Consider the following 22,435-nt stretch of genomic DNA (forward strand, 5'->3'; position numbering starts at 1 on the left):
TACGGGTACGTAGCGTTGCGCGTTACGTCACCGAGGAGGGGTGGGAGGGGAGCGCTGCGTTACCGCCACGCGCCTGTGGCCTGAGTTGCCACGTTGCTGCTGGGTAGGGAGGGGTTCTCCGTTGCGCAACATGTTACACTATGTAAAAAGAGAGATTACACAAGAAATTATGTTAGAAATAGCAAAACATTGAATTTCCTGCAGTCTGCTAATTTATGTCTGCCTGAGACTTCTTGTCTTCTGGTCATTTGGAAAATTGTCTTCACAAAAAATATTTCTACTAAAATTTTAATATTGATTTTAATATCAATTAGCTCTTAAAGTTGAGGGGCCACATGTTTTACACGGCTGCATTAGATGCAGGTTATGTGAAACTGGGCTTGGTGTCATGGGTTGGTTTTGTCTGCTGTAGTGGCCTTCACAAAATGGACAGCAAGTGCTGTTGCCAGAGCTGACAGCAGCAGCAGTACTAAAGCAGACACATCTCCTCAGCTGGGCCAAACCTAAATATCCAACTTTGATTCTGCATATCAGGATGGAGCGATATAACTGAATTAACAGACATTTGAATGCTCTTATGTGTCAGGAGCCAGCTGGGCCAAACCTAAATATCTAACTTTGATTCTGCATATCAGGATGGAGCGATATAACTGAATTAACAGACATTTGAATGCTCTTATGTGTCAGGAGCAAACTGGAAGTTTGCCATTTTCTAAGCAATGTTCAAGAAATCAATAACAGAATAATGTAGTGTCATCAGGTTTTAAGAATGAAGGAACGTAGAATCCCAGAGGATGACTTGAAGATGAAACTAAAAGTAAAACACCCATGAGGAAAATCAAGCTGAAGATGGTGACAACAGGTTAGGAACTATGTCACACAGAATTAAGGAAGCATATGGACAGAGGCTGCAGATCTCATTTAAAGCTTGGGCTGTGTTGTCATTTCACTTCAGAGCTTGTGCGGCTGCAATATGTTTCAGAATGTGGTGAAAATAAGGAGAAGTTGCCCCTGTGTATAAGCATCACAGTATGAAGGTGGCATTAGATAGAAGATTGGATAGAAAGTCTGTTTGGGCCCCCAGAGCCTGTCTGAAGAGGCAGTGGAGAAAAGAAAATTTGTGCCCCTGTAGCCTGTGGGTAGTCATTGTACTGGCTGGCTTGCCCCCAGCTTATTCAGAACTAAATGAGATAACACATTTTGTTTTTGTCTTTGGGGGTTTGATTGGCAGTTGAGTTTGAGAAAATGCATAAAGTGGAAGTTGTATGCGTACTCATGTTGAAGATGCTGATGCTTGGCCTTCTTGTTCTCTGTTCACTTTATTCATTTTGTGCTAAGAATGCTTAATATTCACATCCTTATTTGCTACATCTTTCATCTGAATTATTTATCTTTCCTAAATTGTATTTAGGGATTTGTATAATTTAGGCCAAGATTCAGTTTGACAGTACATAAAGTATTGCAGATGGATCCTGCTGAAGCTCTAACTTTGCATCTTAACACAATGAATTCCTTGCATGAAGTTCATAAAATGAATATATGATGGGGGTTGTGTCCATGTGCTTAATCTCCAAAACGACTCAGTGGATTTAGACAAAATTTATTATTGGAAGGTGCAATAAATGTTGTCTTGCTTATTTCATTTTGGTTTGTATCAGTTTTTTTTTTTATTTCTAGTGGGGTGGGACTAAGTCCCGTGTACTGTGGCCACTTCTGGCCTATTGTACCAGCCCCAGATGATAGGTGAGAGTGATTGTGGAGCAATTGGTGGAATGAAGATTGGCAGGGGAAACCGAAGTACTCAGAGAAAACCTGCCCCAGTGCCACTTTGTCCACCACAAATCCCACTTGACCAGACCGGGGATTGAACCCAGGCTGCCGCGGTGGGAAGCCAGCAACTAACCACTTGAGCTATGGCGCGGCCCTTTATATCAGTTAGAAGTCCTACTTTACATGGAGCCCAAATTGAATTTTATTGGATTAAAAAAAAGCCTTCCATACAAACATGTTGTACACAACATAAAACACAAGTGTTATTAGTGTTTGGAGCATTTCTTGATATATATATTTATATTTATATTCCAGAAGACAGTACTGTTTGTAATCACTGCTGTGAGAACTTTAAATTCAGTCTATTTATTATCTGTTTTCTTAATTCCCACCTGTGGTAATGAACTGTCATAAAGGGCAGGTTCTATGAAGAACTAGAACACGTATTTGATAAATTCCCAAAGTACACTATGAAAGTTTTGTTAGGAGATTTCAATGCCAAAGTAGGGAGGGAAGACATTTTCAAACCAATAATTGGGAATGAGAGTTTGCATGAAATTAGTAATGATAATGGAGTTAAGAGTAGTAAACTTTGCCACATCAAAAAATCTTACTGTCAAAAGTACAATGTTCCCACATCGTAACATCCATAAATTTACTTGGACATCTCCTGAAAGGAAGATACACAATCACATTGACCATATTTTGATAGATAGGAGATGGCATTCAAGCATACTTGATGTCCGATCATTCAGGGCAGCAGATTGTGATACTGACCACTATCTGGTGATGGCAAAGGTTGGGGAAAAACTGGCAGTGAGTAAGAAAACAATGGAGAGGTTCCATCGCAAGAAATTAAATGAGGTAGAGGGTAAAGAGCAGTAATGTGTTGAAATCTCAAATAGGTTCGCAGCTTTGGAAAACTTGGTCACTGAGGTGGATGTTAATAAAGCTTGGGAAACTATCAGAGAAAATATCACAATTTTTGCCAAGGAGAGGCTAGGTTATTATGAACTGAAGAAGCATAAGCCATGGTTCAATGAAGGATGCTCAAAATTACTAGACCAAAGAAAACAAGTTAAATTGCAGTGGTTACAGGATCCAAGTGAGTTAAATGGGGATAATCTGAACAATATAAGACGTGAAACCAGCAGGCATTTCGGGAATAAAAAGAGGGAATATCTGAAAGACAAAATTGATGAGCTTGCAATGAACAGTAAGAACAAGAACATTAGAGACCTGTATAGAGGAATAAATGACTTTAAGAGGGGTTACCAACCTAGCAGTAACTTAGTGAAGGATGAGAATGGTGATCTGCTTACAGATTCCCACAACATTTTGAATAGGTGGACGAACTATCTCTCAGTGATTGAATGTACATAGGGTCAGTGAAGTTAGGCAGACAGAAATGCATACAGCTGAGCCATTAATACCTGATCCTNGGGGATCATCAGTGTGGGTTTCGACATAACAGATCAACTACAGATCAGATGTTTTGCATTCGTCAGATATTGGAGAAAAAATGGGAGTATGATGAGACAGTACATCAGCTATTCATAGACTTCAAGAAAGCCTATGATTCAGTTAGGAAGGAAGTATTGTACAATATTCTGATAGAGTTTGGGACACCCATGAAACTAGTTAGGTTGATTAAAATGTGTTTAAACAAACATATAGTAAAGCCTGTGTAGGTAAACATTTGTCTGATAAGTTTCCTATCCAGAATGGTCTAAAACAAGGAGATGCTTTATTGCCACCCTTTTCAACTTTGCCTTGGAATATGCAATTAGGAAGGTACAGGGAAACCAGGTGGGACTGAAATTAAATGGGACACATCAGCTGTTAGCCTATGCTGATGATGTGAATCTACTGGGTGATAATGCAGATACCATAAAGAAAAACACACAAACTTTTATTGATGCAGGTAAAGAGGTTGGTCTAGAAGTAAACACAGAGAAAACTAAGTACATGTTGCTGTCTCGTCGCCAAAATGCAGGGCATAATCATGACATGAAGATAGGTAACAGACGTTTTGAAAATGTGGCACAGTTCAGATATTGGGGAATGATGATAAAAAATCAAAACCTGGTTGAGGAGGAAATTAAGAGGAGACTGAACTCGGGTAATGCTTGCTACCATTCAGTCCAGAACCTTTTGTCTTCTCATATGCTGTCCAAAAACAAAAATTAGAATATACAAAATTATAATTTTTCCTGTGGTTCTGTATGGGTGTGAAACTTGGTCTCTGATATTAAGGGAGGAACATAGACTGAGGGTGTTTGAGAACAGGGTGTTGAGGAGAATATTTGGACCGAAGAGGGATGAAGTGACAGGAGGTTGGAGAAAACTGCATAATGAGGAGCTTCATAACTTGTGCTCTTCTCCAGGTATAATTAGAATTATCAAGTCAAGGATTCGTGCTACATGACATGCATATAGGATATTGGTGGGAAAGCCAGTAGGAAACAAACCACTGGAAAGACCAAGGCGTAGGTGGGTGGACAATATTAAAATGGATCTTAGAGTGACAGGATGGAATGGTATGGATTGGATCGATGTGGCTCAGGATAGGGACCAGTGGAGGGCTCTTGTGAACATGGTAATGAACCTTCAACTTCCATAAAATGCTTCAAAATTCTTGACTAAATGAGCAACTGTTAGCTTCTCAAGAAGGACCCTGTTTCATGGAGTTTAATTATTTAGTCTGAAACCCATACATGTTAGGGAGCCGGGATAGCATAGTTGGTATAGCGACTGGCTATGGGCTGGACGACTGAGGAGTCTGAGTTCAAGTCCCAATAGGGTCAAGATTTTCTCTTCTTCACGTCATCCATACCAGCTCTGGAGCCCACCCAACATCCTATCCAATGGGTACCATGGGCTCTTTCCTTGGGGATAAAGCGGCCTGGGCGTGAAGCTGACCTCCCACTAGTGCTGAGGTCAAGAAAATGTGAATTTATGCATCAATTCCTCCATACGCTTTCATGGCATAATGCTTAATTGGTTAAGCACAGGGACAACGTTACCTTACCTTTACCTGTACATGTTATTCCTTGTATGACAGAGGTGCCATGTGTCACAAATTAGTTCTGTTGTTCCGGTCCTCTTGCATAATAGACAGGCATGATGGAACTAATAGCTGTATTTCAAGGTTTGAGGTTCACACACTGCTGGAAATTGAGATAGAGTTCTTCTGGGTTGTGACATTACATAGCCAAGTGCGCGGTTACCTACATTTTCTAGGAGCAGACTGCCTCCATATTCAGTCCACATATCAGTCACTTGTTTCCTGAAGACGTATGTATAAACAAACAAAAAAAAAACTCCGTGGCCTGTAGTCCGCAAGGGACCTATACCGACCGAGCGACCGCCGCTTATCGGCGAAGCTAGCCCCGACTTTAGCTGATAGAGGGTGTCGCGTGGTCAGCGCAACGGTTCCCCACGGCCGTTAATCTCGGTTTTCTGGACCGGAGATTTTGTATGTCGTATATTACTCCGAAATGTTTATAACCACTGTCAGATTACACGGTGCCATAATCGGAAGACCACAATCTAAAATCTGGTTTTTGAGTTTCACCCACCGCCATTCCCCCGAATTGCACCCAAAAGATGTAGTTTATTTTTGTATATGTCTGCGTATGAAGCTTCAAGTGTAATGACGTGAAACGGTACTCCATGCTCACCAAACAGAAGGAAGCCTTTCTAATTAATATGGGCGGTGTGAAATATTTAGCCGTGGTGTTGGCGACACTGCTGCTGTAGTGTAGACATGCATATTTGATCATATTGTATCGGGTATCATCTGGCAAAGATGCACCGTTATGGCCACTAAAACAATTACTGGCAGAGTACACTCCTTTGCAGCCATTGCCTTTTGTGGTGGGCTGCTCCCAGAACTGGATACCCAGGTGCTCACGTTGCGCCCGGCACAGACTGTACACCTTTTTATATGCATGAGGCGCGCCCATAACCGGGTTTGGTTCTTTTTTACAACACATTGTATAGACCAAAGTGACGTTTATTAATGAATTGCTATCATTACTGGGTTCACTGTGCATAGAGCTTTTTTGAAAATTTAATCAAGTTTGGTTTATTCCATCACTTTGCGGCAGAGTGCGGGCGGGATGTTTTAATTTGCTAAACTTTTCAAAGGAGGTTAATTTTGGAACAGGCTGATTGGTTGAAGTCTGAGTCACCTGTGAGGGCCGTAATTGCGTCATCTCAAATGTGGGTCACCTGCGAGGGCTGTAATTTCGCCGTCCAAAGTGCGGAGTATCCCTGAGTGTCGCAGTTTCTGTGGCTAATTGTGGGTCACCTGCGGAGCCATAATTTCACAAATTAAATTGTGGATCATATCAGAGTTCCGTAATTGCTCCAGCTGAAGTGTAGGTCATATCTGAGTTCCGTAATTGCTCCAGCTAAAGTGTGGGTCATATCTGAGTTCCGTAATTACTCCAGCTGAAGTGTGGGTCATATCTGAGTTCCGTAATTGCTCCAGCTAAAGTGTGGGTCATATCTGAGGTCCGTAATTGCTCCAGCTGAAGTGTGGGTCATATCCGAGGTCCGTAATTTCTCCAGCTGAAGTGTGGGTCATATCTGAGTTCCGTAATTGCTCCAGCTAAAGTGTGGGTCATATCTGAGGTCCGTAATTGCTCCAGCTGAAGTGTGGGTCATATCCGAGGTCCGTAATTTCTCCAGCTGAAGTGTGGGTCATATCTGAGTTCCGTAATTGCTCCAGCTAAAGTGTGGGTCATATCTGAGGTCCGTAATTGCTCCAGCTGAAGTGTGGGTCATATCCGAGGTCCGTAATTTCTCCAGCTGAAGTGTGGGTCATATCTGAGTTCCGTAATTGCTCCAGCTAAAGTGTGGGTCATATCTGAGGTCCGTAATTGCTCCAGCTGAAGTGTGGGTCATATCCGAGGTCCGTAATTTCTCCAGCTGAAGTGTGGGTCATATCTGAGTTCCGTAATTGCTCCAGCTAAAGTGTGGGTCATATCTGAGTTCCGTAATTTCTCCAGCTGAAGTGTGGGTCATATCCGAGGTCCGTAATTTCTCCAGCTGAAGTGTGGGTCATATCTGAGTTCCGTAATTGCTCCAGCTAAAGTGTGGGTCATATCTGAGTTCCGTAATTGCTCCAGCTGAAGTGTGGGTCATATCCGAGGTCCGTAATTTCTCCAGCTGAAGTGTGGGTCATATCTGAGTTCCGTAATTGCTCCAGCTAAAGTGTGGGTCATATCTGAGGTCCGTAATTGCTCCAGCTGAAGTGTGGGTCATATCTGAGATCCGTAATTGTGCTTCCGGTGTGACGGTTCATCGCCCGCTTTGATGACCGTTTGAGTTGATTTCTTTCATCTGTTTCCATGGTCCAGTCTCCTGTGTGTTCTGGAGAAGTTATTGACGTGATACAGACTCCTTATCCTTCTGCCTGTGTCGTTCCCGGCTCCTCTTGTTCCCAAGTTCTCCCTTCCCTCTGTGTGACATCTGCCCTAAACTGTTGTTCCCAGCCTGATCTCGGTCTTCCTGGGAGTTTTCCTTGTAGCTTCATGTTCAAACTTTCCTTGGGATTCTCTTCATTCTTTCTTAAAACGTGCCCATTCCTTCTTATTCTGTTATTTATTCATTTATCTTGCAACATTTATTTCTGCTTATTGTCTGTCTCTCTTTAGATTGCGCCTCCTACTTAAAAGTGTCATCCCAGTGTCCGGTTAGTCTCTTGTGATCTGTCGTGATCCGTGGCCACATTTCTGCTCCGTGAGTTAATATGGCCACGTACCGCCCAACATTTCTCACTACCAGTAAACTGGAACTTTCAACGGACTTTGCCATACAGGTCACTGGTCCTCAGTCCTTCCAACAAAATGCCATGAAAGACCCCCATTAGTCTGCGACCAGTTCCTTGAAAATCCTTCCCAATTCCTCAGTCGTCATACCGTTTGACGGTGTATAATCAAGATGCTGACATCCACAAAGAATGTTTACCGATCTGTACTGGACACTCAGCACTTACAGACTACGCTTAAGCTTCCGTAACCGCTCAAAGCTCGGTGATAACCAGTGTACTACCGGTTGTAACATTACAACAGCGCATTTTGTTCCCACAGAGTGTACTTGTGCGTCGTGTCATCGTCACAACAGACAGCCATGGTTTCCCTCAACAGCGTTAACTGATTGGTTCTTGTAATACAGATGCCTGGCTTTTTCTGTAAGACAGGAATTTCATTTTTACGTATTAGTGAGTTGAACGTGCTTCACAGTTTAGGGTAATGTTGGTAATGAGTTCACTCCACCCAGTTGTGTGGGTGTCACTCCACACCTGCGTGGCGTTGGAACCTGTTTGTGCCTAGTCTGCTGGATTTTTCGCGCCACCCAGTTGTGTTGGGGTCACTCCACACCTGCGTGGCGTTGGATCCTACTTGTGCCTAGTCTGCTGGATTGTTCGCGCCACCAAGTTGTGTGGGGGTCACTCCACACCTGCGTGGCGTTGGAACCTGTTTGTGCCTAGTCTGCTGGATTGTTCCTTCCACCCAGTTGTGTGATGGTCATTCCACACCTGCGTGGCGTTGGATTTTTCGCGCCACCCAGTTGTGTGAGGGTCACTACACCTACGTGGCTCTGGATTTTGTTTGTGCCTAGCCTGTTGGATTGTTCCGTCCACCCAGTTGCGTGAGGGTCACTCCACAATTGCGTGGCGTTGGATCCTGTTGGATTATTCGTTCCACGCAGCTGTGTATAGGGTCAGGCCTCGCCTGTTTATCGCTGGATCCTGATTGTGCCTAGCCCGTTGGAGCGCTCGATCAAGCCGGTGCAGGAAACTGACTCTTTCATTTATTAATTAGCCTAAAATGCTGCAGGCAGTGTTATTTATGAATTAACATCTCGCTGTGGTGCGGTATGAATTATCAGCTCCCCCCCCCTCCCGCAAGCTACTTAGCCAATTCCTTCTAATTGCTCCTCCCTCCCCTGCCGCGCGGCTGTGGTTACAATTAACAATGCTGCCGCTTTTAATCCCCGGGAAATGAGAAGTGAATTACTCAAGTTAAATTCTTCCTTCCTCACAACAAGCGCATATAGGGGCATCAAGAAGTTGGTTTACACAGTTGAACTTCACGGTCGAGTGGTTGGTACTCCTGCTTCGTATTTGTGAGGCCCAGGACCCAGATGTGGTATGGGGAGTGGCTATCCTGAGGTTATTTTTGGTTTTACTCAGTTTCTCCGTGATCGCTTCCTTCCACATGCATTCCAATTCATAATTCACTGATCTTCCTACCATGATTAAACTGGGGTACCAACAGTTAGCGTGCGTACACATCAAGAAGTTGTCTCTTAGCTCAGCTGAGTGCAGGTTCTGCTGTGGCGGTAATGTCTAGGCTACGGGCTGGACAACCGAGGAGTCGGTTTTCGATTCCCAGCAGGGGCAAGTGTTGTTTTATTTTCTTCATAGCATCCTTACCGGCTCTGGTGCCCATCCAGCCTTCTGTCCAGTGGGTACCGTAGGCTCTTTCCCACGTCCATGTAACGCCGAGGTTGAAATTGCGTGGATCCATATCTCCGTCCCCCCCCCCCCCCCCCNCACGTTTTCCTGGCGTAGTGTTTGGTTAAGCACAAGAACAACTTTATGCCACTGTTCGTAAATAGACGACTAAGTTGTATAATTTTAATTTCTATGGAGGTACAAGTGAAAGTCGTTTTGTGGCCAATTCCTCTCGCCAAGAAACTTCCCTTGTTGGCTCGAAGCGTGAAACTGCGCCAGTTAATTACCGGGAAGGAAGAAAGAAAGAAAGAAAGGCAGTCTCGCGAGTAATGAGCTAGCGGCTACATAATTCATCCCCTCATTAGCCGGAAACAAAGACGCATCGGTAAATGGATCGGAAAAGCGACAAGAATAAAGTCCACCCAGCCAGTGTCGTTCTTTCTTTTTTTAACGTTTTCATTTCTTGAGAGGTTTCTCGGTAATTACAAAAAGCACATAAATTATTGCGTCACTTGAGCAAACTTCTTGCTGTACTTTGTTTTTGATATAAGTTCTTTTGCGCCTTGCGACTCTCATATCGAAACAGGAGAACATTTGGGTTAGGTAATTGTTTGTGGCCTCTGGAGTCTGTTCCACACCTGTGATTGCGAGGGCTAAATTTTATATAAATAACTTTATATGAATTAATTATACAGTAAACTCTTCCTTATCCAGAGTAATTGGGGGAAGGGATAGGTCATCTGGATTAAGCGATAATCCAGATTAGGGAAGCAAAAGATAACCCTAAAAGGCAGGAAAAAACTAACAAAATATCACCATACAGCCTGTAACTGCATATTTATTCATTGATAGAAGACTCAGAAGTTATACTTGTTGTTGAATGTAATAATGCAGGTTGAGGAAACTTTGAAGTTTTGTCTGAACAGGCAAGTGACTGATCTGCCTTCCTAAATGCCACTTGTCCTTTTCGAACTGTACTGTGAACAGCATTTTGATCCGGATTAACTGTAACTGGATTAGCGAGGGTTTACTGTACTGTTATATAGGAATGCAACCTATATCCTGTTGTGGAACCAACAGAGAACATGAAATTTGCGCTCCATATTCTTACCAATGTGTCTTATTTTTTTTATTGATAGTGGGGTGGGACTAAGTCCCTTGTACTGCGGCCACTTCTGGCTTATTGTACCAGCCCCAGATGATAGGTGAGGGTGATTGTGGAGCAATTGGTGGAATGAAGATTGACAGGGGAAACCGAAGTACTCGGAGAAAACCTGCCCCAACGCCACTTTGTCCACCACAAATCCCACTTGACCAGACCGGGGATCGAACCCGGGCCGTCGCGGTGGGAAGCCAGGGACTAACCGCTTGAGCTGTGGCGTGGCCTAGAATGTGTAAATGAGTTTATACTGCTGTTACAGTGATGCGCAAATACTGCGGTGGAATTGTTGGTAGGGTCAGATCCTCATTCGCAGTTTTTCTCGTAATTACATGAGTAAATTTCTAGTTGTTAGTTTGATTTTTTTAGTTTTTAGCTGCTACACACCGTGATGTTAAGAAGGAAAGCAACAACCACATCCTGGGTAAAGAATGGGTACTGCTACTATGAGACCATGCCTTAGCTCAGTTTGTCCAACACTTGCTTGTTGCTGTGGAGACCCAGGTTCAAGCCTTGTGTAGCCCATATGAAATTTATGGTGCTTCAGTTTTACCTTGGAAATCACAATTTTATAAATGTTTTATGCCCATTTGTATCTGTGCTTGGGGTTTGTGATAGAGCTGACCAGCCTGCAGTACTGTGTTGGTAACTCACATCTGACATGGCACTTGACTGAACTCACATACTTGTGGACTATCTGATGATTATGCTCAGGCTACAGTGCCACAGTATGAAACAGGTGCAGATGTTTGTACAGGTTTTCCTGAACCGTTCGGTATAGCGGTAGCACCCTTAGATTCGTATTCTGAAGTTAATCAGTTCAGATCTCAGCTAGAACGCCACATACTCTCACGGAGTGATCAAAATAACACATGAAAGGTGCAGAGTGTGTTAAATCACTGATCATGCATTGTTTAATCCTTTCAGATGTTCCGCAAAATACTGGATTATAGAGAATCACTCGATAAAGGGGGGAGGGGGGTTGTTGCAGTTAGAATCAGGTATCGACTTCCAGAAAGTACTGTTAATTTAATAGTGTCCCTACTCAGAAGGTATAGTAAGCAAATTTTTGCATGACTCCTCTGGACTTAAATGTCCTAACAATGTCAGGTGAAGAGTAAATTGCTCTCTCTGTGTAATTCTTTTGTTATCCTCATTTTATGCCCAACAGTTTTTCTCAGCTCACTCTACTATTATTACTACATTTTATTTTTTTATTCCCAAGAAAGGCATACCTACTTTTACGTCACTGTATGGGTGATGTTTATGTTTTTGGCAAGTTCAGAGCAAAAACTTGGAAAAATGAGCTTATAAGCTTCACCATTTCAGTTCATCTGTTTGTGTCTAATGAGTTAAGAATTTTAATGAAATTTGTAGTTCACACTTTCCAATTTTGTTTAAAATCAGTCAGAAATAATGGATTCTTTACATGAGGACCTAAAAGCGTTTCTGAGCACATGTCTTTAAATATTTATTGCAGCAAAAAAATGGATTCTTTACATGAGGACCTAAAAGCGTTTCTGAGCACATGTCTTTAAATATTTATTGCAGCAAAAAATCTTGCATAAAGGTTATAAAGAAAAGTGAACTATACATTTTATCCAATGTACTTTTTCTGTTTTTATGGTTTTCAAGATTATTAAACAAATGTGAGGAAACACACCACAGTTATTACACTGTGCATACATACTAGTTGTATAGTTTTTAGAAAGAAGGTGACAGGATAAGTGATTGTAAACTGAATGGATGTATTGAAACTGATTCGTTCATCGAAACTGAAGAAACAGTGAACAGTTAACAGTTCAGAACTTCAAGCTTTCATGGTGACTACAGGTTGTTCTTGGGCCACCATTCCACGATTACAAGTAATAGAAAGTCTTTGAAATGTTGGGCTGATGCCCTGATTGACATGGCTGTTTGCCTTAGAAGACTTTATTGAGAATTAATAATGTTCTCTCACGTCTGTAACTAAAACATTTTCTCCTGCTTTATTACAGCACAGTGCTGACACACCGGCCACAAAACTTAGCAATTGCTATTATTGCTGTCTTGTTGTTGCAGGTGATAGTGAAGGAGCAGAAGGCCCGACAGATCCTCAGAGAGCTCATGCGAGGGATGGCACCACTGGTGAGGATACATGCCAATCCTGCCCAGCTCCTGTTTGACACGTTACCACTTTTGCTGCAGATACTGGTCCCAACGCTCCGTTCGGTGGGTGTGATATGAGTTTATGTTGGTGATATCCTGCTGTGTGAGGGTTTGAAGTAAAAGTGCAGTCACAAGAATTGGCTGAGAAACTGGGCGTGTCAAAATATTTGCTTGTTTAGGCAGTAAAATTGCATCAGACATATACAGGCCACTGTATATCAATGTGTTTGTAATATGATGTGCTGGCTCGTCCTCTGACCAGTGATGCACTTACGCAGGTCAGCATGCAGCTGTACAGTGCCCGTGAGAAGGAGGATCTGAACCACGTGATCAGTGTCATGATTGACTACAACCTCAACTACGTTCAGGAACGCACATTAGAGGGCAACTACATATACAATTTGGACCCGTGAGTTCTCGTCTTGAACTTTTTAGATATTGTAGCTTAAATTTGGTGTGAATTTGTTATTTCTAATATTCTAGACATTATCCATCATCTTCATTTTATGGTAATACAGCAAGATTTTGGAAACTGGTTCTCTTTTTGATAGAAACCTCAGATCAGGTATTTCTTTTGCCTGAAGATGGAAGAAGTACCAGTTTCCAATATATTACAGCTTGAATACCTAGCCTAGGCTAGTTTTTCATAACCTTTTTAAGTAAGATTCTGAAAGGTTAACATACTCCCTGGTCTCATAGTGAAAGTTCATGTGTCCTCTTGCAGTGGTGCCTTTAGTTTTCTCTCAGATTGTGTAGCCTCTTGGTTTACTGTGGTCTTCAGGGCTGTATGTAAAAGAAAGATGGTATGTTGTGCATGTGGAATTTGAAGTTCTTATCTCCTGTGGAATGTGATGCCATTTTGTTTTGTAGATATGTACCAGTGCATCTGAGAAACATGCCATTTCCATCTTAAGGGTGTGATGAAAGTGTGTGGCTATCCATCAAACTGCATGATATCACATTCCAGAAGGCATTAATCCTCATAGACATTGCCCTGAGCACCACAAATCTAAGAAATTGATGTCAGCATTTTGAGGGTCAGNATGCATCTGAGAAACATGCCATTTTCATCTTAAGGGTGTGATGAAAGGTTTGTGGCTATCCACCAAACTGCATGATATCACATTCAAGAAGGCATTAATCCTCGTAGACATTGCCCCGAGCACCACAAATCTAAGAAATTGATGTCAGCATTTTGAGGGTCAGCTTGCGCGTGAGATACACAGGATTTTTGGTGTTCCATTGCAGCAACATCGAAGAGCTGGCATTGTTCCCTGGTCAGAAACCTGCTCGACTTCTCAGCTATGCTAACAAGCAACTGATTTCTCGTGAAGTTGAACTGGAGAAGATGCGACGAACAGAAGCAAGGCTACAGACTGATACTGATGCCACCAAAGAGACATCATGCAGCAATACTGTTTTGCCAAATCATCGCCAAACCCTGCAGCCAAAGACCATCTCTGCCGAAATGGTGAGTCTCATCTAATTTGGAACTTATTATATTATTTATTTATAATAAAATTTTTGATATCTCATACTATATTATTTGGAATGGTAGGATGATTGGTGAATAATGAATTGGAAAGTATGTGACAGGAAGCGGATGTTACCTAATCTGCGGTACCATCCAGGCATTTGTATGACAACACTGACGAAGATGATGAAAACGTTAGTCGGGGCCACAAATATGAGGCAGGAGTGCTGATCACTCATCCAAGGCATTTTGTTTGAAACTGATGTTGTAGCGTAGTATCTATCCTCCATTTGAAGTTACTTCAACTTCGAGGATAATTTTGAAATGAGAATTCAGTTTGTGATGATGTGCGAGTTAGTGCAGTCCAATACACGGCTCATGGGCAGTAATAGATGAGTATGGAGCAGTGATGGAGTAATGACTGAAGCATTTAAATAGAAACCTGTTTCATTGATGGATTATACCTCATGGACTGCTGTGTGTTTAAACCAAAGCTAATCTGTTTATGCTATGGCATGGACATATTTTGTAAATGTAAGATTTGAGGCTTTCACGGCGGTGACTATGAAGAAAGCAGTCTTCTGGGATTTGGCACCGTGTATATGTGGTGTTAACCGACATTTCGGAGGAACGTACGCCTCCATCTTCAGGGTAGAGGAAAAGAAATGTGCCCAGCCTTTAACCTTGCCTTTCCCTCCCCTACACAGAAACCATGCTTGTCCCAGCTCCCTCCCCCCCTTCCTTCTCTACTCTCACATAGCTGTGTATATTTCCAACACAGTCTGCTTTTACCGTTTCTCACGGTCTCTTCGCTTGCAGATTTCTTATATTTTTTCTTCTACCCTGAAGATGGAGGCGATACGTTCCTCCGAAACGTCGGTTAACACCACATATACACGATGCCAAATCCCAGAAGACTGCTTTCTTCATATTTTGTAAATATTTACAACTTTATAAATAATTTTTAGTTAATTTTGTATATTGTCCAGAATATAATCATTCTTTGGAGTAACTACTTATAAAGTAAGTGGGTTAACTAATTGTCTGTAATTTGAGAAGGAGCCACACCCAGGGCTTCTGTAGGGTTGTAATTAATTTGAATCTTCATTTCAGAGCCTCTTTTACCTATATAGCAGTGCATATGGTAGGAATGCAGTTTTGTTTCATGTTTCCCCATGTTTAGACATAACTTGTAAAAACGTTGAAATTATGAAATTTTTAGTTTGAACACCTACTTAATCTGGAAGCCACTACATGCTGCAAATGATGTGTCAATAGAATCAGTGACTGAATACAATTAGATGCAAGATATGCAAAATTCTCATGGTGGTGCCTGTTAAGATTATGGCCTTCTTGGATATGATACTGTCTCAGGTTTCCTGAAGATGGAGGCAGCAGGTTCCTCTGAAACATTGGTGTATACCTGTCAAACTGTGTGCTTTCAGATCTCACAAGACATAATCATAACATTCTTTAGTTTACGGCAGTATCATTATCGAAATTGAAGCTTACATTACTAATAATCATATTTTTTGCCTTTGGAGACCTTTAAACGTTATAAGGGTGCATCTGCAGGTGATGGATGTGGGAGTACACCAGAAATGGTAAGGTGGTCAGATGTGTTGGAACTGTGGATCAAGAGGGAGCCAAATTTCTGGGGGCGTCAAAAATGTTTGCACATTCCTCTCCAGCGGTCATAAATATGGGAGGGGGAACTGTCCAAAGTCCTTAAGGGGGCAGCTCTGCCAGATAGCTGTAATTTGGCAAGCAACCTGCGAAGGTCAAGTCTGTTGCTCAGAGTCACACAGATTTGTCGTAAAGGGGAAGGATTTCTAGAAGACAACACAAAAGATGGCAAGATTCATGTTCAGGAAAGAGAGGGCAGTAGCCTAAAGAAGGGAAGATGATGATGTATTCTTCAGTGAAATCCATGGTATAGCAAAAGTGTTAAGAAGTTCTGCGTTAACCCAGCTACGCCTGGATGCATATGTGTATATGTTCCTCTCCTATTGAAAAAAAAATTACAAGAGTAGTCCTGTATGGGTAGTAGGAAGAATTAAATTTTTATTTTATGTAATTAAAGTAATAAAACATCTTAAGATATTCTGAGTAAAATGAAATGTGAAGTTTATAAAGTGAATGTGCTCCTTGTTCAGAGGGGCATTTTTGTGAAGAATGGTAAATTCCGCTGAACTGCAGGAATGCTCATGGTCACTGCAAGTGTGCAACTTTTTGGTCCTCCTGTAACTCGTGCTGTTAGAGACAGGATTCCAACCTTATGAAGTCACAAAAATTTCACCTTGTTTCGTTCAAATTTGATGTAAAGCTTGAAATGGGTTGACATTAATTTAATCTCCAACATTGCCAAGTGTCATCACATCAAAAATGTTTTTCATGTCTGCCATGTCTTCTCCCCCCCCCCTTGGTTGAAGTGACCACAAGTGTTGCTTGTATTTTCTTGCACCTGTTTTGCTTCATTCAAAGCGAGCAGGCTGTGGTCAAGCTTTACATGTATGTTATATCATGCTGATTTCCATTGGCCCCTCTGGGTCCCATCCTCCTCCTCCACATGCATAACTCTGATTGGCCAATCACATCCTACATTAACTGTTTCTTTCTCCCCCACTTCTTCGTAATTAGCCGCTTGGCTGACTGCAACCCTGCAGATGGAGGCAGTATAGCAGTCACATGGTGTCGTAACCCAGATGATCACAATATGTCATATGAGTCAGTATACTCTTTTCCTCAGGCAGTGCCTTGCACTTGCTTCCACATACATGACTCCCTTTCTTGCTTGTCACTACTGGTTTTTCCTGTTGAAAGAGTGTCGTTAAACAGACATTGAATGCATCTGGAATTGTCATCACTTGGGCAGTTCCAGAGAACTGCCGTTGCTGTTCTCACTGCAGTGGGATGTGACGCCGTATAGTCCGGTACACAGATACCAACGTTTCAGAGGATCCAGGAAGTTCTCATGATGACGATTATAGTTCTGAGATGTTTCAATTTGTAGTCTGGTTCGGTTATCCACTCACGTCTGCGTCCTTCATCCTGCTGATCATTCTGTCAAAGGTAAAAGCAGAGATTCTCTCCTTCCAAGAGACGTGTTTTTACAATTGTTCACGTTTTGGCATTGTGCTATTCATTAATTGGAATTGTTATTGTTGTTCCCTGACGTTCTCACGCAGCCCATATTCATGGAAATCATCTTTTTACTTTTGCAATAGAGCAAACCCTCCTAATCCGGTTACAGTTAATCCAGATATCAGATAATCCGGGTCAAAATATGAAAAATTGCATTCACAGTTGAGTACATACTTTACAAGACACATGGGATTTAGGAGCCAGAGGGCTTTCAGACTCTTGAAGGCAGCTGGAGAGACTGAAACTACACAAGAAAATACCCAAGATTGGCTTGAGCTGGATGAAGGAGGATCTGCATTTCAGCTTAGTTAGTTAGTTAGTTATTGGAGAGGGTGGGTTTCCCCATGCACTTAGACCTGTATTGGTCCATTGTGCTTCCCTCTATGATTTCTACCAGTCTCTATCCTACCGGTACTGGTGCTTACTATCAGTCCCGCCCAGCCAGCGAGACCGGCTCTACTAGCTGAGAGGTATCTATAATGCTTCCCCCATCTACCAGAGGTATTAGAGACTGCTGTTGGGCGGGAAACGTCCGTTAATTTGGCTCAGTGACCTCCTTTGGAGATATGAGGTTCTTTTACGTGCCGTAAAGCTACGACACGGGACCCACGGCTTAAAGTCCCTCCCGGAGGACTTGTTCCCTGAATTTTTCCGCCCTTAAAAATTCGACGACCTCCGCCGGGTATTTGAACCCGCGTACTACGAGTCATGAGGTGGGAACGTTACCCCTAGACTACGGAGGCCGCTTGCATTTCAGCTTACTAACAGACGAAGAAATTGCTGCAGTGATTTTTTTTTATTTATTTTCATCAGCACTATATTATTACATTTTCCATTTATCTTTTTCTGAGTTTTCTTTCTATATTTAAGACGATCTTTTGATTTATTAATCCCCGTTTCCGTTCAGTCAGGATGACCCTCCCCCCCCGTTTAATCTGGATTAGCGTGGGATTACTGTATAATGAAAACTCTGTATGAAATTGCATTGCAATTCGCTGATAGGGATAGGACAGACACTTCTCTTGTCACAGAAGGCGGCTAGCAGCCGTCGTGAGAACAAACGAAAACTGTAGTCGCGACACCCGGTGTCCGAGCCAGTGATCCCTTGTTCACACACCAGCACACCAAGTGTTGAGGGCTCGCCGCAGAAAATAAACTGAAACTTTTATGAGTGTCTTCATTTCAGACCAAAATTAACTTTGAAGTTTTGAAAGCAGTAGACAAACATAATTTCGCTACACAATAACCGCTCATAAAGCAACACAAAGAGCCCCATCTCGGAGGACGGGTGACCCACACCGCTCTAACTGCTTTACCACATTACGCGGCGTGCCTGTGAAACAGGCTGAGACTTCGTATATCTGTTGAGTTGTAAGGATGCAGATTACGAAAAGTTTAAAAATGCGCCTAGTGACTTCGCCATATATATGTCCCGCTGTCTGTCCGCATGTAAGTACTCGAGAACAGTTGGACGTATTTTTATGAAATTTGGTATTTGGGAATTTTTCTAAAGTGTGAACACATACCACTTGTGGTTGGAATGAGAAAGTCGGACAGCAGTAACGGATATTTTACATGAAACTTTCTCGGTATTTATCGGAGCAAAGAATATTTCCAGCGAAAGCTGCACAGAAGAAAGGAACACACATTTTGTGCCCAGGACAATCTTTCTGTACATCTTGCGTTTTTGGAGCCATTTAAACAAAAGCAAGCAAATGGGCCGCAATTTTCGCGCTCTGCCGACTTACCATGACTTATGAATCCTTGGTTGTATAGCACGAATCACGGAGATCTTGTTCAGAGTCCAAATATACCTGATGAATTTCGAAAAAAGTTTTGTATTGGGGTAGATGAATTTAATTTTCTTCCACTGTTGCTGGATATATGGTTCTCATAGTGGGAACTATGAAGCGTTGTAGATAAACAAGATGTTAAAAGTACGCATAGTATAGGAGACGGAGTAGCGTAGTCGGTATAACGACTTGCTACGGGCTGGACGACAGGGGTCAGAGTTCGAGCCCCGGTTGGGTCAAGAATTTTCAGATCGGTTGTGGGACCCACCCAAACTCATATCCAATGGCTACCGGGGCCACTTTCCCTGGAGGTAAAGCGACCGGGGCGTGAAGCTGACCACTCACCTTCAGGTAGTGCCGAGGTCAACAAAATGTGGACCTATACATCCACTCCCCCATACACTTTCACGGCGTGGTGCTTAATTAGTTAAGCATGAGAACAGCGTTATCTTTTTTACGCATAGCATATCATAGCATAACAGTTCTGGTGTGTTGACTATGTTATTGATTCTTGATCCTCAGTTCGTGAATGGAAACTTACAATGCCGTGAAATAAGGCGGGTGTGTGGGGGGGCCTCCGTATACTGTTTGATTAATATCAGCTAGCTCTTGAGTTAAGAGGTCACGTAGCGTAAAAATTAATTGTTTCATTATCTCGAAATAGTAAGTCTTACTGCAGAAGCGTATTGGTCGTGTTGTATGTTTTGTTTTTCTCTACAGCTTGTCTCTGAAAATGTTCTCACCCCATTAAAAAGTCGCGAGTTACGCCGGAGATGCGCAGAAACGCGAATACGTGTTCTTGTAAAGTGTCCGTCTTTGTTGTTAGATTTTAGGTGACGTTGGAAAATGTTCTAGAATTTTAGTGAAGCTAACGTCAGATATCTGCGCACAGACCGACTTGGCGAAGCTAATCGGCGCAATTTTGCGAATCCTCGTTGTAATGCGCAAAAATAATTGCCGTGTCTCAGAAACTGCAGATGTAATTAAGACGTACAGCTTTTATTTTAAACATTTCCGGATACGGTGCAGCCTCCATATAGCCCGGTAGGTTGGTTCCTCGGCAGGAGTACTGGTGACACTGTCGCTTTCATACACGTTACAGCGGCTCTTCTGTGCGCCATGTTCATTATCCACTAGCAGTACGTCCATGTGTGCAACGTCGTGGAACGGGTCCAGTTCCTCGCGTAGAGATTGGATTGAGCCAGCGTGTTTTCCGTGAAGTGGGCAAACTTTGATATGTTGATGTGCGCTGAGCGGCCAGGCAGAAATCTTAAGAACGCATAGGACAGTTTTACTGCCGGTATTTATGGGCTGGGAGTCTCTGGTTCCAATCTCTCCTCCCCCCCGTTTACCCCCATTGTATCAACCCTTATAAAGAGCTAATGTTTCCTCCCCTTTGTGCGCCACCCTTCATGTCTCCGTGATAAATGGTTTTTTTCCCTGCGGTCTGAGTGTTTACACAAAGAGATAGTAATGGATTGGATTGCAGCATTTTATACCAGCACTTCGGCCTTCCGCCAACATGGGCGGGCGGGAGGACGGGCCTCCTACACAAGGCAGTGACGTGATTTCGTTGGGAAGGTACACTTTCTCCTGTGCCTAAGCTCCACACCGTGAATTCGTATAATCTAACCTCTACGAATTATTATCCCTGGCACTTGATGGGCTTGAATGGTCAGCTTCACTCTCCGACTGCTTTATCCCATGCCGAAAAACCCCCGATACTTTTCTGATAGACGGCTGGAGAAATCCCCGGAGCTGGTCTGGACATAGTGCTGGAGAAAAAATGAATCTCTGACCTTGTAGGGAATAGAACCCTGTAGTCGCCCCTGTAGGCAGTCATTGTTAACGGAGAACCTGAGAGGCGTTACAGATGTATATTGTCGCGTCATATACCTATTTTTGGTGTGTCTCGACGAAAACTATACAAATGTACCCATTCTTATCTCTGCCCACCTGTTCGCATGTAATAACTGGAGAATCGCAAAACGGATTTTCATAAAATTTGGTATTGGTGTTCTACCGAACTCTGTCGATACTCCCCAATATACGGATAATAAGAAATGAAGGCCTGGGCGCGTTTCAGCGCGCAACTCAAACGTAACTCGCTAAATGTTTGTAGGAGAGAAATGCGATTTCGGGTACAAGTTGTAGAGACAGTTTGTGTTCAGTGCAGTGAGTGCAGTTCTCTTAAGTCTTGCGTTTTCCAGATAATTAAGGGCTGTTTTTTTTTTGTCTGAAAGGTACTCCGTTCGTACATTTCCTGCTTTGTTTGATACTGATTTCGATTTTAACGTGAAATGATGAACTGGACCGAAAGGGAACACGACGAAAGCCACCTGGGTAGACATTCCCCACCAAGTTTAATCGAAATCCTGTGAGACCGACGTTAAAACCCATAGCAATTAAAAAATTCAGACTTGCTGTCTGTAAAATTACCTCCCCCCCACACACACACTCACCACGTCTCCATTACAAAGACCAACCGGATATTAATGTAAAAGGAAACAATCGCTGGTTTTTGTGTAAGAATCGAAATTCAGATTTCTGTTAATGTTAAATCAGTGGTACACATAATTACTGCTGTGTTTTAAGGAGTTGAAATTACACGTTGTCGACTTGTCTAATTACATGGTCTAGAATCAGGATAGATGTGCTGCCACTCGGTGTCACTGCCTTACAGCTGTGTTAGAGAAGTTGCCGCATAGCCAGGCGCTCTCATGTTTGACCATATGCAAAATGTCCACGTGAATTTAGACGATACAGTGATGCTATCTGGAACACGATTATCGGGAATCAGATCAGATAGACTGTCTCTCTGTTATTGGTATTGCGATCTTCTGGGTGTAGTCTTGTAGGTGGTTACCCATGTTTAGGAGGAATATACTGCCTCCTTCTTCATGGTTGAAGCCATTTCAGCTCTAAAGAGGGAAGCCTTATATTCCTGTGGCTGTTGAGTGATTTCTGACCTGGAAATTGATACAGTACGTTCTTCCGAAACATTGGTAACCACATGCCTGAGTGCAACACGATAAAACCCAGACGACCGGAATAAGAATTTCCACCACTGTGAAATCTGAAAATCGTGTATCACTCTTAATGGTAACAGGGTCTTGTCGAGAAGTTTTTTTATTGCTAGTGGGGTGGGACTGAGTCCCTTGTACTGCGGCCACTTCTGGCCTACTGTACCAGCCCCAGATGATGGGTGAGGGTGATTGTCGAGCAATTGGTGGAATGAAGATTGGCAGGGGAAACCGAAGTACTCGGAGAAAACCTGCCCCAACGCCACTTTGTCCACCACAAATCCCACTTGACCAGACCGGGAATCGAACCCGGGCCGCCGCGGTGGGAAGTCAGCGACTAACCGCTTGAGCTATGGCGCGGCCTTGTCGAGAAGTTACGTTTATTTTCTTGACCCCAAAAGCGTATCACCCTGTTCACCAAAATCCACTCCTGAGCTAGGCGATTCCAGTCCA

At 42.8% G+C, this 22,435-nt stretch overlaps 1 protein-coding gene across 1 annotated transcript in view; it reads left to right on the top strand.

The window, feature by feature from the left end:
- LOC111867480 (chromosome transmission fidelity protein 18 homolog) overlaps positions 1 to 22,435 on the top strand; it is a 66,798-nt gene that overhangs the window by 27,008 nt on the left and 17,355 nt on the right. Inside the window, exons 16-18 of the mRNA XM_023857401.2 lie at positions 12,462 to 12,611; positions 12,827 to 12,957; positions 13,797 to 14,019. Of these exons, the coding sequence (XP_023713169.1) occupies positions 12,462 to 12,611; positions 12,827 to 12,957; positions 13,797 to 14,019 (504 nt within the window). The remainder of the gene's footprint in view (positions 1 to 12,461; positions 12,612 to 12,826; positions 12,958 to 13,796; positions 14,020 to 22,435) is intronic.

This window comes from Cryptotermes secundus, unplaced genomic scaffold, assembly GCF_002891405.2.
Source record: "Cryptotermes secundus unplaced genomic scaffold, Csec_1.0 scaffold843, whole genome shotgun sequence".
Taxonomy (NCBI): domain Eukaryota; kingdom Metazoa; phylum Arthropoda; class Insecta; order Blattodea; family Kalotermitidae; genus Cryptotermes; species Cryptotermes secundus.